This window comes from Amphiprion ocellaris, chromosome 4 (genome assembly GCF_022539595.1).
Source record: "Amphiprion ocellaris isolate individual 3 ecotype Okinawa chromosome 4, ASM2253959v1, whole genome shotgun sequence".
Taxonomy (NCBI): domain Eukaryota; kingdom Metazoa; phylum Chordata; class Actinopteri; family Pomacentridae; genus Amphiprion; species Amphiprion ocellaris.
The window spans coordinates 843,986-861,515 of NC_072769.1; the positions used below are offsets into that span (position 1 = coordinate 843,986).

General features: G+C 40.4%; 1 protein-coding gene across 1 annotated transcript in view; it reads right to left on the reverse strand.

The window, feature by feature from the left end:
• The window catches only part of nr3c2 (nuclear receptor subfamily 3, group C, member 2), a 79,193-nt gene that overhangs the window by 33,637 nt on the left and 28,026 nt on the right, over positions 1-17,530 (reverse strand). Inside the window, exon 3 of the mRNA XM_023262243.3 lies at positions 1,081-1,208. Within this exon, the coding sequence (XP_023118011.2) occupies positions 1,081-1,208 (128 nt within the window). The remainder of the gene's footprint in view (positions 1-1,080; positions 1,209-17,530) is intronic.

Below are 17,530 nucleotides of genomic sequence, written 5' to 3' on the forward strand. Positions count from 1 at the left end.
AAAATAAATATGCAGATGGTCGACTGCGATGAAACACTAGTTTGTTGCATACACTTGATGGCATCGTGGAAATAGAAAAAGGCATCAACTATTGGTTAATAATCCTTGCAAAAAGCGCTGTATGCTGCCTCTGTGGGAAAAAAACAAGCTGTTTCACCATGTGCTTGTTTGACTGAGCTCATCAAACTTTGTTCTGCAGGGAAAATGTAGTGTGAAAACGACTGAAAGAAGAGTTATTGTATTGCATATATTTTCTTTTAACATATTCCAACTGGAAAGCTGTAAGCGCCCACAACACCTTGGCATAAGTTACTGATAATGAACTACTGCTAATAAATTGAGCAGAACGTCTGCCAATGATTTGTCTGTTAAAGTAATATTATTTTAATTTACATTTGTGAGACACGCTTCTGGCGGAATGTAACATCAGTTCATAGGACTAGTTGTAGAATTTGAGTTTAAACATCATATGTGACTCTTTTCTAATGGTAAAATAAGAGGGGTTTTTTTAAACTTTTTTGAAAATGTTAAATGCAAGAAAATGTGCTGGCCAAGAGAAGTTTGAAATGACAATGAAAGCAAACATGAAAAGGGAAAAACGGAACGAGAATCTTGACTACTGAAGACATACAGTAGGTAACAAAACACTGCAAATGAAACACAAATATGAAATTGCTGAAAGAAATCTGCTGCAAGTACAGAAACCGTACGAAGATGCGGATCTCTCGTCAAAGGCATATTGGCTCCACACATAGTTTCAGCTTTTAACTATTTGTTTGGCATTTTTGCACCACCAGAAACGAAAGCTGTTTCGTTTAATTTCATTTTAGTCTACAACTTTTCTCTGTATATCCTGTGTTTGCCATGCTTTCCTGACGGTGCATGTGTGCTGTCAAGTTGGCAGACATGTTTCTAGATTTGAATGCTATATACGTATTTACAGCCATCATGTCTTGTCAGGGTGTCGGAGATTTTACTTGCTCATTTGCTTGTGTTATCTTAACCTGCGGTGTGTTAAGCTCTCTCTCAGCTAAGACAGAAAAGCCCCAACCAGCGACATCTTGTTTGATCATGTCGTACCTTCCACGGCTCTTTTGAAGAAGACTTTGCAGCTCCCACATGTCACGACGCCGTAGTGGCACCCCGACGCCTCGTCTCCACAAACCAGGCACACTTTGGCCGTCGAGGATGGTTGCCTCAGTGGCGAGCTGAAAGGACACAAACGCACAAAATGAAACTTCAGACCAGACATAAATTAAGAAAAAGAATTTCCAAACGTCAACAGCGACTGTCCCTGTCCTAACTGCACCACGGCCTGATGCACATTGTGAAATATTCTTGGGTTTTTACAACCCACTGACAGTAGCAGCACAATGTGGCTATCCATAAAGATGTCCACCGACCGAGAGAGACGGGCCCCGCACTCCTCTGATTTACAGCTTCGCCAGACTTACAGAGATGACACTGACAGAATTATAGAGGAGATTATTTAAATTCAATAAGCAGAGAGACACCGAACAGCATGTCAAATTTAAGTAGCATCCAAAACACTTGTCTCCTTCTTGGGCATGAAATGTGCGAGGCAGTGCTGAGAGGTGGATGGAATTAACAAAAACTATGACATGGCAGAATTCTTATTGTATAACAAGACAAACTGTAGAACCAGTGTAGGGTCAAAGGTGAAAGGTGTGAATCAGTAATGACGAGTGTTTTACTGTAAGTTGCACGGCAGGCTGTTGCTATTTACTCTGAGCTTCAAGCTGCAGGCCAGCCAGCAGCAGTGATGACAGTCTGCTGCCTTTCTGCCTCATCAAAGGCAATGCTTACTTTGGCAGTGAAAGAAGTCATTTACCTCTTTCACTAGTGACTGATTCCTACACTTACATGTCCATTAAAGCTCGGTATGAACGCTATGTTCTCACCAATGCTGTGTTAAATGGCAGAACTGTTTAAGTTGTAGTTTACCTATTTCTGCAAATGAGGCCACGGAGGTCATAGTGATGAGTACCAAAGGTCAAAACTAATCTCTGAAGTCTGTCTGTAGTTAAACTATTATGAAGCCAGGCAGTTAAAGAAGCGATGGACTGAAAAGAACCTGCTGGAGGCATTTCCATCAACACAGATTCAATTATGTTCTGGCTTGTACACATTAATTTGAACCGAACCTGAAAAGTTTGGTTCTGATCTGTTAGGAATCACAATTTAGTAGCACTTCAAGCATAAACCTTGACAATATTATCAATCTTATCCAAAAGAGAAAACAATGGAAAAGCGTGTGGGTATAAATACATTTTTAATTCTGTTTAATTCTTGCACATGCTCATGATCTACATCTGATTAGACCAGATTAGGTGCTATTGAAGTCACTGTAGATTTACAGGACTTGGAATATTAGAAAATACTGGTCAGTGTAAGATTTAAAACAGCAATAATTTCATCAGTTTTGTTTTTTGTCAGCACGAAGCAGCTGCAGATCATCAGTATAGGAGCTTAAACAATAAATAAACAGGCAAACACGGTCAGAAGTAGTTTTGGTATATCAGCCAATATGTCACTTAAATACCCTGTCAGCATTATGTAGTTTATATAAAACTATTAAGTATAAAATGATGAATCTCATCAGTATTGTGGTCACAATATTATAAGAAAATTTAAAGGTCCTTCATCAAGAATACTGCTAGCTGAGGTTTTAGATTTTGATCTCACCGTTTCTTAATTAAACAAATATTGACACCTGAAAATAAACTAGGACTTAATTGAGGTGTAAGCAGGGGTCAACTAATTATCAGTCTGTCGGAAGGATAAATGCTAAAAAGTTGCCTTTGCAATTAATTGTTTTAAATTTTTAACACCGTTATTTCTCAGCTTTACTACAAATGTCCATCCTTCCAGTCTCTTTGACAGTATTGTCCCTAAAAAATGGTCAACCTAGATCTATCCACCCGTCCATTATCTATACACCGCTTAATCCTCATTAGGGTTGTGGGGGGCTGGAGTCTATCCCAGCTGACGTGGGGTGAAGGCAGGGGACACCTGGACAGGTAACAATCTATCACAGGGCTACATATAGAGACAAACAATCACATTTGCATTCACACCTACGGACAATTTAGAATCACCAGTTAACCTCAACATGTTTTTGGACTGTGGGAGGAAACCAGAGTCCCTGGAGAAAACCCATATTGTACAGGGAGAACATGCAGTTAATGTAGATGTAAAGCAAAAAAAAAAACAAAAACAAAAAAAACAAATTGGAGAGGGAAATTGTTTAAAACAGAAAAGGCCACTAAATGCAATCCTGTATGAAGCCTCACGTGGTTTCATCAGTTTGCAGAACAAGCGTACTCTATGGATGAGGGCACATAACATGCAGATTAGTGGTGTGAATAAAACCCGAATGGGCCCATTATATTAGGGTTTGCTACTCATTTATGCTACGTGTTAATGGAATGCACTGAATCAGTTCTCTCATACAATAATCATCAACAGTCACATAGTAAAACATTTAACATTTACATTCTTCTGGGACTTAGAAACTTGGATGTGCATTTACTGGCAACTCTCTACATGCAGAAAAATTAGGATACAATCTTTGATTAAAAAAAAAAACGCTCACACACACAATGCACACAAAGAAAACAACATGTAGATGGGTACAAAGAGAGAACACCTTGTATCAAAACATTAAAAGTGGCCTCAGCTTCCCCTTCTTTTCTGTGCTAATTACCTCGCTTCCATCTCAATCAATAACATGCAAGGTGATTGTCTGGTTAACATTCTCCGTACATCCTTCATCAAACCAGCTGCCAGGCTCTCTCTCCCCTCGCATCTCCGACTCTCTGCCTCTCTCACTCATGCACACACATTTCCTCCAGGGGACTAGCTGGAAAGGGGTACAGCAACAGCACACTCAGATACAATCAGGACTACTGATCTAATTCCCTCTTGTCCATCTACACACACATTCAATTTGTTAGGACGCTTAGGGGAGTCTCTGGTGAGGTGTTTGTCTGACTTGATCTTTCTGGCACTGAGCCCCATGGTTTCAGCTAAGGCGAATGTGTGTGTGTGTGTGTGTGTGTGTGTGTGTGTGTGTGCACGTCGAGTCGGGTTTCTCAGCATGTTAATGTAGTGGATACCCCCCCCCAATACATCGGCCTTTTCACACCATCGCAAAGCCGTATTAAGGTGAAGACAATGCAAGCCAAGAAAAACAGCCTCGGAAAGTTTTACGGCCAAGAGCAACACGCGCAGCATATGAGAGGTCCCTCTAAAGTCTGCCTCTAATATCGAGTCAGTGGTCAACCCTTTAATAGTGCCGCACATTAAAACCTTGTCGCTGCGTGCCAGCCGGCCTGCCTGCTGGTCCACCAGCAAGGTGACTTCCCCTCCCTCAGAGAAGTATATAGGTCATTCCCTCTCTGCTTATGAAACCAGAGCAGACAGGCCAGGCTGCAGTGACTGTGCACCAACCTCTGCCACTAGCCCAAAACTAAACACAAGCCAACAGACATTCCCAAATCGGGCCATTGCAGTGGAGACGTTAGCCTACAGTTTGCAGCGTACAGTACAAAATAATAACAGAAATGCTGCAATGAGCTTGAGAGAATACTGCAATGAAATGCAACAAAGATGGAATCAAAATTAGGGTATTTGACCACTGGGCCACAGGGATCAGTGAACGAATCTTAGTTTGTCATTTTCATAGATTAAAATACTCAGAGCTCACAAATTGCATCTGTTTCAATAAAGGCTGAAATGATGATGGACCACTGGGGGCGACATCTTGTTAAAACCAGCTGTTCAAGCCGCTAATTCCTGCAACCGAGTGTCACTCTTCATCTGAAAGCACAGAGGCAGGAAGCAGAAGAAGCAAATTTGCAGAGATAATGTTGACTTAGTGCCGATATTCCTTTAAAGAGAGTTGTGCTGTATGCTTCAATAACAATATGAAAAATGAAGACATTTTAATTTTTGGAACAAAAAACAAAAAAAATCCACCCCCGATATCTCTAAAATAATGCACATGATGTTCATTACCCGAAAAGTCCTGCACTTGTGTGAAGGCAGCGTCTGTGAACTGGGTCTGTGACTTCTTTTTTTCTTGACCCCTGTCTTCTCTATTTCTGGGTACAGTCTCAGACTAACTCAATGGGACTGACTGCACAGATCAAAGGTCTCATTCTTCGCTCCAGTTGCTTTTTTTCCCCTTCCTACAGAAACCCCAGGGCAGCGGTTTCATTGTTTTCAGTGTCCTTTCATCTTTAAAGATAACACACAAAGCTAACAACTGATTTAGTTGCTGTTTATTTCCCATGAGGATACAGACGAGCGTGAGTACACAAAGCTTGTTTCTTCCCACCAGAATGTACAAGCAGAAATTTTGTATTTTCACTAACTCTTGCTGCCCCCTTAACTGCATATCAGACTAACATGATGCTTAGGGAAGATATTAATGAAATGGCAAAAATGAAAAAGAAATGTTTGATTTTGAAGCCAGAGTGTCCCCCAAAATGTGTGAGGAGCAAACCACAGGACAGATGTTTGGGCTCAAATTGGCCTCATGTTTTTCTACAAGTAATTCGGATGTCACACTGGGAGCATTCTTCAAATGGTTCAAATATCTCCTCCCTCTCTCAGCTGCAGAAGAAATGCTAAATCACTGAGAGCTAAGACCACAACGGATATTCATTTAGTCCGAGGATTTATCAGATTCCAGAAAACGGACCCTGATAGTGACTGCAGCCATTTAAAGCAGGTCCCGCATTCTGTTTTTGGCTTTTTAGAGACTTTTCTGAGGTTTGATTTAATCTCCATTAAGTATAAATTGGTCAATATGGGTCACAAGAAAAGGTCAGCAATAATCTCAGTGATGAAGTTATTTCTACTTAATTAATTCTATTGCAGTTATTTGCTATAGAAACCAAGCAGTCAAAGAAAACTGACAAATTGGAGATACAAAGGAAGTCCAGTTATTCTGGGTTAATGGAGATAACGTTATTAAGGTTGAATAATTGGGCGTGAGATGGCTGTATGATGGACGACTGCAAGCCTGCATGGTTAGGAACGAACCCTGTGACCCACATAAGTACATTAGCATGACAGCGTCAGTAAACAAGCAGCTGAAGCGCTGAGAGAGAGCTCTGTTGTATAGGAAAACAATGTCCTAATCATGCCTGTAACACTGTCTGCCACACACACACACACACGCGCACACGCGCACACACGCACACACGCACACACGCACACACACACGTGTGCTGTGCTTTGTTTACACTACTGTAGAGCCAGCCGCCCACTGTAAAGACAAATTTGCGTGTGGTTTGTGTGTGTGTGTGTGTGTGTGTGTGTGTGTGTGTGTGTGTGTGTGTGTGTGTGTGTGTGTGTGTGTGTGTGTGTGTGTGTGTGTGTGTGTGTGTGTGTGTGTCTGTCCTCCAGTAGACACACTGACTCGTTCATTCTAGAGGCTGTTATCACAGGGATAGTTCAGATTAAGTGCCACAGCCTCCCTGAACTTGCCCTTCATGAAAGAGAAGCATCCTTGACTCTGAAAACACACACACACACACACACACACACACACACACACACACACACACACACACACACACACACACACACACACACACACACACACACACACACACACAGAGCTTCCATGGTACAGTACCTCTCTACAGTCTGGCCTACAATATTTATGTAATACACACCCTGGCATGCTGAAAAACCTTAAGCTAGACCAGTTCAAAGAATATTTATGTAACACACAACTTGGCATGTTGGAAAGGTAAAGGTAGATTATTTAGAAAGAGGACAAAATGGCTTACATAACCACGAGCAGACAGTATAAACATTAGGTTGACACCCACTCACCGCCTCTCAAAGGGAGAGAGGTCTTATGGGTAGTGTTAGAGAGCCACCAGGGATTTATTTTTCCTGGTGAAGGTGACCCTGGCACTGGGCACAGTACCTGTGCATACAGAAATATGAGATTTCCTCTTTGCTGGGCTTGTGTTACACTTGTGTTAAGGTTACAGTATAATCTACTCTGACTGACTGCTGCTGTTGGTTAAGAAATAAAATAATCAAAACCTTAATATGTTTTACGTAATGTTGCATACGTTCCAGTTACAGCTTTCCATCTCGACATTTATAATATTGCCTGTATTCTTTGGTGAAACACATTTGATTAAGACCCAAACTCCATGACATATGCAGCTATTTCAATATCAAATAAAATCTATTTTACCACAGAGATGGCAAATTTGCTGTCTGATGGAATCTGGTATCCCGGCTGTGATTGCCTTCCTTGTTTTAAATTCCAAGCTGTCACGTTGTCTCCCCTCCAAGGCTTATGCCTACAAACTTTAAGTGACCTTCCCCATAACAACAAATTATGATTATCTCTCTCCTATAAATCTGCTGTTTTGACTGTAAACAAAGAAATGACACAAGTCACAGAAACACACACACTCTCAGCCCTCTCTCCGGGTGGATATAGACTACAGTATCATTCTGATCTCCACAGCATCCAGTTTGTACTCAACATATCTGAATCTGTGCCTGCTTTCAAATTCCATAAACAACTATAAACCTCTCAGACACTCTTGGCTAAACTTTCACCTTTTATTCAGTTTGCAGCTGCAGCTAAAAGGCCCAGGGGCCTTGCAGATAGAGTGGATACCTTTGGGAGTATAAGTCATCTAGGTTTAACTAGCGGGAGTTGTTGACTACTTTAACTTCACCTTAAATCACTGACTGTCACACGCAGTGAATGAAATTAATCACCTGAGATATTTTGGTTAAATGGCAAGGCACACAGGTATGAATCTCAGGAAGATGTGACAGGGTGTTATTATCTGCTGGGGAGGATTATCCTGGCTGGAAACTCCCGTAATTCATGCCTGTCAAGGGCAGCGAGGTACTGATCACATCCATACAGTATAAAATTAGCTATAAGATGCCACCGCACACCCAAGGCTTTTACTATAGTTCCTCTGCAGCACTGCATACTTGTGATGTGCTGTTAAAAAATGTTGCTATGCATATGCTTCATACTTTTCAAACTGCACACAAAAACTTAAACTTTTAGCGAAACCATATTAAAATTCACAGCAAGAAAACTAAACAGTTCCTATACAGTTTATGGGGTCAGCACACCCACTCATTCATTTTGACCATATGCAGTCCACAGAGTTCAGAGTAACACACAAAGCATGAACCAGGCCAAAGATCTCCAATACTGCCAGAAAATCAATTTAGATGGATCTTGCATCTAAGCTTTAGAAATAATGCATCCGTTGAGGGTTGAGCAGAAGGTTTATGGGTGTGAATCCCACACTTTAGCCTGACTGTCTTAAAAACTTTCTCTACTTTGAGAGATACTTTTCAGAGTTGAAGTGGACAAAATATCAAACACCTCTTAAATATGGTCGAATGAAAAACAGCACAGCAACAGCCTTTCCTTTGCTCAATTCATCCACACAAAACAGTCCCACTATTCATTTATGCAACTCTGAAGAAGCTTTGACAAACCTCTTCGTCAAGTCCTGCAGCACTGTTTTTTTCATTGACTGTGACAAAAGTGCCTTATGTTCTTCATGTGCTTCTCACCCTGACCTGTTACTGATTTCCCCCGTTTCTGTTTTTAGCACTAAGTTCTTGAGATCCTTTGGACTGGAAACAGAAACATCCACGAAACAGCTGGGAACACAATCCAGCTGACATGTTGAGAAATACATTGTCAGGCATCAGGCTGACTTCCAGACATGGGAATTGGAGAAACAATGCAAACAAGAAGCTGTCGATAAACAGAAAATGATCAACACATGAAGGGACATGAAATACCAGCTCAGTGCCTTAAATCACATTTCCCTTCTCAACATAAACCTATGCGATAACAACAAAAACAAGCAGGGCAGTTGGCGTAAATCTAACTAAATACACAGAAGGGCACCTGTTTTCACCCCCTTTGTGAAACATGGCCCAAAATTGACTCAAGTCTAACTTACTGCCACGAAGAAAAACAGAAATGGACCTCTTCAAAGGTGCGCTGCTAAAACTGGTTTTGTTACAGAACCTAATCCTTTGATTTCAGTGGCATGGATGAACTCTAGACCTGACCTCCCCCGGTGTTCACGTTTCAGCTCCATTTGCTGCTTACTCTGCTCTCTCCCACCACTTTCATACAATACCTGGCTTCTTGCAAATATGTCCATAGCCAGATTTGGGTCCCACTGCCTGTACAGGAAGTGACCTCCAAACTCAGCTTAGAGGCCCTAGGGCAAATGAGAAAAACAAATCCCTAGACAGGGAGATTATCTTTAAGGGATCAGCCTTGACCTGAGCCACCTCCACACCACACACTCCTTACTTCTGTCTCCACTTTCTAGTAACAGCTACCACACAGCCGACTCCTGTTTACACCGACCTTCTTGTGTGCAAAAAGGGTCTAGCCAGTAAGATTAAAGCATACTGTAAGCTAAAGGTTAGCATTTAAATTCTAAAGCCCTAAAAACTAGATGAACATAAGCTTGTGAGTCCAGAGAAATGAAACGTGCCAAAGAATATTTTATTCAAAAGATGACCTTTTCCTTTCCCCTGTGATTCAAAAAGGCCTCACTCTGAATGTAGGTTAATGTACACTGGCGCTAACACATGTTGCCAGCAACCCTACGCATTAGCTGTCACATATGATCATCCTCAACACCCACCAGTCATTTACAATTCTGCGAGGACAACCGTGGAGGAAGAGCAGGCAGGGAGTCCAGCGTGCTGCAAACACAAACCATAGTACATTAAGATACAGATTGAGGGCTAAACTTAGTTATAGGGCTGTCAAGTGGATCTGCCTGGATGTTTATTGTATATATAGTTAATAGTCAAGTGGCTCACTAAATTCACAGAGTATGAAACCACAACCTCAAGAAGTTGGCTGTGCACAGGAGCCAAAGCCAAATCTCTGGCTGGCCAAGATCCAGGTGGTTAACACCATGGTGCACATTCTGCATGTTAGCTTAAGAACTGCTCTCCAGTCAGCCTTTCTACAGTATCTGACAAGTTCAACAGCAGTAGAGCAGTGTTATAGCTAGCGAGAAGTCTCGCCTGCACTCAGCCTGCTCAGCTACTCCAAGGAGCCAATCAGTTAATGAACAAAAACGTGCAGTTGAAACATCAAAAATACTTCTACAGAAATTTTAGAGGCTTTTTGAAAAACCTTTTTTTCTTATTGCTTAAATAGTGTATCTGCACAAGAACCAAACTACATTCTGCTATCTCAGTGCTTTTTCCTGTGCAAATCTGAAATCTAAATTAAAAAAGGAGATTAGTTGAATAAATTTCCATATTTGATTGATTCATGATTAAATTTTTTAAGACTGGTCCAACGATGGGAGGCCAGTGCCCATCAAAACTCAACAAATACAGTGAATGCTGCAAAAGGATTATGACCACAGTTTGTCCAGCAGCACTGAGCCCGCTCATTGAAAACATTATTTTCCTCAAAGGTCAGCCGTAAGATTCTGACCTCGCTAGCACAAAACGTCCCATACATGTGGTACAAAAAGAAAAATAAGGTTAGAGGGCAAAGACATGAACAAGAACACATACATAATGTTGATGTCCATCTCTAAAGGATTACAGGCCCAGATGGCCACTGGATGAACAATGCAACACCTGCTGAGGGACGTAGCACAATTAGCTTCTCACAACAACAGCAAAAAGAAAAAAAAATGAAAAAAGGAAGATTTCACTCTACACAGTGAATTATCAAATACACACATGTATGTATGTATGGGCTGACTAATCTCTACACAATCCTAATCATAGTTTAATCCATGTAGTATAATCTATACTAGATCTTCAGTCCACACAGTGTGATTAGATAGAAACCTGAATAATTCTTAACCTTTTGTGCATTTAACCTGTATTTGCAGCAAACATGAAGAAGAATCTAATGCTGTGTTTGTGAAGCTGCCTCACTTTGTTCCTGCGGTTATTTAGTGAAATGTTTTCAACCAATATGGTGAAGTGACAACAAATACTGCACATTATTTATTGATGTGAAGACGTTAGCCAGAGTCTGCATTGTCCTCTAAGCAGCCCAGCACACCGAATGATCACCTTTTGTTCATTTTCTCATTTTAGACACAGTTTTCACCAAGAAAGAGGAAAGAGAGAAACTGAGTGAACTGAGTTAGCATTCCTTTTTTTGAGAAAGTGATATGGAGAGCTCAAGTGCAACAGCTTGAATGGCATCTCTCTGACTCCAGCATGTCTACCGCCTGCATCTCTATCACAGGACATGCACCAGGCCTTGGCCGTCACCAAACAATGCCCAGACGTGCCTCAACGCCATAGTCTGCTTCATGTACCGCACAAGGAGACATGTGTCGACTACATACAGAGAAGAAAATGTAAAGTTAGTGTCACGGAGAGAGACTGTTGTCAGTAAGGATTGTCAGCCCTCATCCTCACTGTTCACCATGTATGGAAAACCAGTTTCCTGTTCAAAACAGGAGGGTAAAAATAACATTAGCCACCCTAACCTCGGCTCAGGTGAGTGTTGCCTCACAGGTGTAGCTGACTATTGATCTATATTTAATAAGGTGAAAGATTTGCTGTGATGCATGTGGCTGCCCTTTAGAGCCAGCGTCCATGTCACCTTTTTCAGCCGGCCTCTTCTGGATGCACGCTAAAGGAGGATGAAAAAACTTCAGATGAATCAAAAGGGATCATATTTTAAAATCAACAGACATTGACTGATTTACTGACAGCTTCATAGTAAACACTAATAATAAAACTGAGGCTCAGCTTTGACATAACTGATCCTATGTTTTAATGAGCATATATTTCTGATATAATAATTCGTTATGTCGGTGTTCATAAAATCACATTTAAAACTTAAATTACCACCTTGTGTCTGTCACTCAGTCAAGCTGCAGTTTACAGCCACATCTGTCCAGACTTAACCTTTAACTATTTTGACATAAACTGTCATCACATCGTCATTTTATCCTATTAGACACTTAGTGTTTTTTTTTTTTTTTTTTTAAACATAATTAGAGGATGGATTCTTGAGTTTTAGCCAGAAACATGTTTTGTGAGGTCACAGTGTCCTTTGGCCAGCAAAATCAAATGAGTGTATCTTTGAGTCCAAGTGAACATTTGTGGTGAATTTGAAGAAATTCCCTCAAGAGATACGGCACTGATGAGAAAAGGACAGACGGACGACACAAAAACATAATTCCTCTGGCCTTAGCTGTCGCCAGAGTGGAGGAATAAAAATGCTCTCTAATGAGGTGAACACACTGTTTGGTATCAGTTAGACCTTATCATAATAAACTATTCTCTAGGATGGAGTATAGACTTCTCTCATATTAACTTCCCTTTGTCTGTTGTTCAGACAAAATAAATGAGTGGAGGAGGACTTTTTGGAGTTTTGACATTTTTTTTAATTTCTGAAGAAACACATTTTTAAATATTTGAATGATCATTAGCTACAGACATAAGACACGTGCTAAATATCTATTTAAAGTTGACAAATTACAGCATTCAACCCTTAGATGCATAAGTGGGTCAAAAATGACCGGTGAGGTTGCTTTTTTTTTTTGCAATATCTTTGTAATGAAAAGTTTCTATCAATTTATATTCCAGCTATTCCTCAAAAAACATGTTTTGATATCATTCCATTAAATTTTTAGGTTACTAAAGAAACTGCAATATTTGTATTACTAGCCTAAGCTCTATCACTGATAATATCATACAAGAGGTGATGCAGTGCACAAAGTTGGAGGAAAAGAATGGAAAAATGTCAACAAAATGGATGTTGACATCCTTCTATTGCTGTTCTGTGTAATATTCTTCTTTTTCAATCATCAAAATGTAATATAAAGTGAAAAATAAACATATTTCAAACATGAAATTATTCCTGTGTGGAAAAAAATATAATACAAACTATAATACAAAAGAATATTCTTGACCAAAATGACAAAAAATGGCATGAAAACACATTGATTCTTCCTCGCGTAATTTTTGACCCACTTACGGAAGAGTGTAGTGTCCAATCACATCTAAGGGTTAATTAATCCGAAATCATATGTCAATTAATGGATGACTTGATTTACAGATTATTTTTTAGTTTGATTCTGTTTCTGGCTTCTCACTTGATGTCTTATGAGGGTGTAAACTAAACGATATTAAAAAAAATATTGTGCACAAACTGTAATTGGTTTCATTGCTTCAATTATTCTGGAAGACTTTAATCACTGTAGCATTTGGGTTTATTTAGCATATTTTTGAATTTGATCTTTTATTACTCTAGTAGGGTGTTTTGTTTTGGAAATTTTTGTATTTTCCATTTTGATTGTTGATTTTTTTTTGTTTGTTTGTTTTGTTTTGTTTTACTCGACTCCAAGAGAGCCCTGCATGGCAAAAAAAATCTTGAATCTCTCTTGAATCTTGTAGGTTTACCATTTTCTAATATTTTTACAAACAAATGATTCATAATTTTTTATCATTATTGCAACATAATTATTAATTGCAGCTTTAAAATTGAATGTAGTTGATCTGTTAGTCCTCACAGATGTGGCCTCATCACTTCATTATACCACATTTACAGTCTGTCAGTGTTGTTTCCGTCATGGAAATGAAAATCATCTGACTAAACTGTCCTCACTGCCCTGCTTCAGGCTACAAATCACATGCTGTATGGTTAATAAATTCATCTACACACAGCTACAGGCGATATACATATGTACCATCTCCCACCATGTTGTCATTCCCTTCACGATGCACCTTTAATAAATCATAACATCAGACTTTGCCAGTAAGATGCCCTGTTCAAATACAACGTTGGCCCATTCAAACACTCCTGGGGCTCAGAATATCTCCCACATTTTCCATCTGGGGGAAACACTGTTGATTCAGAGGTTTCTCTCTCCTACCTCTCTCCGCCTGCCGCTCTTCCCCTCTCTGTATTGTGTATGCACTACTTCTCATTCTTTGAGGTGTGAAGATTAAGGTAAATACATGACATCTTGGGCTCATTGCATAAATATTTAAGAATGGGAGACAGGCCTCCAGTGGAGAAGGGAGGGGAAACATCTCATGTATGTACAGCAGCTCACTAGAAAGGTGTGTGCTGGTTTTATTATTACAGAGACTGAAAATAAAGAAACAGAATGAAGCTTTTCTAGAGCTGGATCTCATTGTTGAAGGAGACTACTCATGGTCCAACCTGAGTGGATTTTTCTATTTTTTGTGAGCAGCAGTTTAGTCTCAAGTGACATGCTGAGCTCTTAAACAGGAGGCCGTGGGGATTTACACAGTGAACAAAGGATTCCCTATTGAAACACTGCTTTGTGCTGCAGAAAAGCAGCTTGTAGCTCTACGTTTTCTATCTATTCACTGTTCTGCTTCATGTTGCGAAACCCGTCAGCACTAATGAGTAGCTTTACAAGAGGAAATAGAGCGTAATTGCTTTTTCGGAGAGATGCAAAAACTTGGGTCGAATTGGGAAAGATGTCTGCCAATCTCCCATCAAGCACACACCTTATATAAATATATATACCTCTGACTGGCACACTACATCCAGATTTCTGACACGGTGTACTGTGCAGCATGTTGATGGCCTCTCAGCATGCCACTGCCTCCTCTTTATGTGCTCTGCCCCCAGGATCTGTCTGTCCACAGAGGCTTTATATGAGAAAGCCTGTCATAACAGCCACGTTGGAGGGTGAGGCATTCCCATTTCACTGGGATCCCTGGCCAAAGCATACAAACTCTGGTTACTGTAAATTCACAGGAGGTGCCATGCTGCTTTGCACTGATCTGTCAGCACCTAATACCGTCGGGAAACGGAGGTTACCATTTCCATTTAACACCTGCTCCTACACATAGATGTTCTGCTTCTGATCTAAACAGGCACAGAATAAAATAATGACGCCCTGTACTTCAAAAAATGTGGAAGATCTGCTGCTGTGCTGTAGATGCATCTCCTTTGAGGTTCAAGATGAAGGATTCTCCACTGTTAAAAATAAATCAGTAACTGGCTTGCCCCTTCATTACAAAGAAACAGGAATTTAAATGCTGCGTTTGTTTTTTTTTCATGTCTGGATTTTTTTATTTGCGTCACTGTGTCTCCACTGTTTCTACCTTTGGATGTCAGCAGCTTTCCTGTTCAGAAAACCTGCCAATCTGTACTCTTTACAAGATTTAAGCAGATGTATATTTCCTCACATCATTTTATTTAAGCCTCATAGTTTAACCACTTAGTCACAGGGAGCTTCCTCGTTTTCCTTCAGTCTTCCCCCTTTTTTTTTTTGTCCGAGCCTAACTTTGACATGCTGCTGAAAGGTCCTTACATCAGCTGCTGCTCTGTCAAAGTGCCTTCGTAAACACTCCTGATTCCTCAGCTGTTTTGTGAGAGCCTCTCCACTCCTTCACGTCTCCCCTCTTTTCCAAAAAACACACAGCGTGCATTATCCCTGTAATCTTTGCCTCCTGCTGAGCAACTTCTTCTAATTTATGTGGATTAAAGCCATTTGTTGCAGAAGGCAAAGTGTGCCATCACGGAGCCAAACATCAACATTAGCCTCATGCTGAAGACTTGCATCTTCTACTTTATACCGCAAGCATTTCGAAAAATCCATACATGTTTAGTCGAACCGTCTTTTAAAACTCATTGCACCCCAAAGCCCTTTTGTGTCTGGGTTGAAAGTACAAAGGACTATTTGAAAATTTGTTTTTGTTGTGATAGCATCATGTTATTAACGAGGAGCAAATGCTGTGTAAATGAATCTGTCTGAGCTTCTCGCCCTCGGCCATCAATCAGAAGCAATACATTCACTGCTGATTTAATAGGGTTAGAATGGCTGCCACGACGGTGTACAATGATGCAGCATGTCATTCACCGAAATTATTCCTTCACAGGGCCCATTCTGTATTGTTTTGTCCTCCTTCTTTACCTGCATTTGAAACCCAACTCACAAGGAAGAGGACTGAGGCAGTGGTGAAGGAGTTTAGCCATCCCACAGCTCATGAAGCTGTTCCAACAGTCTCGACACCATGGGGAGCCATCCTAGTCGCACTAAATCTACCCGGAGAGACAACAGTGGACTAGCAGTAAACATAGGCTGTTTCAGGTCTGTCTGAGCAGCATTAGCATGCATTTCCAATGTCTTTGGCCAGAGTAACAAGAGATTCAATTTCCCTGTTTCTGGTCCACTGAAATCAATTGGTGCAGTTAAGAACAGCGGAGTGTGAATGATACTGACTAATTCTCTCGGAGAGGGAGGTTAATGTGAAGTGCACAAGGTCAATGCCTTTACAAAGGTAACTTTGGCTTTGCCTGTGACTTTCTCTTCTGTTTTTTTTCTCCTCTGTCTTTTTCTTTCTCTCACATGAACACACACAAGGCCACAGAGTCCCTCAGTGGTTTCTTTCTCCTTCACTCATTCACTCTCTCCTTCCCCTCTGCCTCTTTCTCTCTCCCACATACGTTGCTTCAAATGCTCTTTCCGGCTCTCGCAGTTTTCCTGTCTTTACCCTCCTCTTCTTCTTCCCTTTTTCCCCCTTCCATTCTCTTCTTCTCTTTTCCTCTCATTCCCCCCTTTCTGCAAGTAAGTGCCTCTTTACACATCACAGGGGCTCAGAGAAAGCTGTGCGGCAATAATTGGATTATTGAGCAATCTGGAAAAAAAATACGCAAGAGAAAAGACACAGGATCAATGGGGAACCCTTGCATCATTTGAGGTGGTCAAAAGCAATCAAAGTACGAGCAGTTAATATAGCCATCAAACAACTTGCTGTTCAGGATTAGCGAGTTTAAGAAGAAATTGTGGTGATATGTCAATAATTGCTTATTAGACATCAAAGGAATCTTTCCTCCATGCAGCCACTCACTGTCCAGCCCAGTCTGGTGGATTTGGATGAATGTATATTTCAAGGCTTAGACTGAGCCCTGCAGTGAACAACACAGTCTGTCTGTGGTCGGTGAAATAGCTTTGGGTTTCTATTGTGTATTAATGTCCAGATGGACAGTTGTGTAGTAATCTGCTGCACTTCTGTTTACAGCCAGGTAGTGCTATAAACCAGTTAAATATAACAGCCGCTTCATCGAAAGGCAGAATAAATGGAGCTTATGGAGCCTTAAAAAAGACAACATTCTGGGTGAAAGTTCACAATATAATGCAGTCGGTGATGGAGCTTATTATTTTCCTGTCATTTTTAAGTTAGCATTTTTAATATTGATTTATTCATCTCTGCAAAATTCTCCACAAAAGAGGAATAGATTTGTAGACAGGAGTTGATGGTATGAATAAGTCTTTGGAACTTATAGTTTGAACTAAAACCTGACCGATGGTGGATTTTTGACAGTAAAAATTCTGATTCTGATATTTCAGCTGATATTATTTATATGCACTACTGTTCAAAAGTTTGGAGTCACTTAGAAATGTCCTTATTTTTGAAAGAAAAACATTTTTGTTCAATGAAGATAAGATTAAATTAATCAGACACATAGTCTAGACAT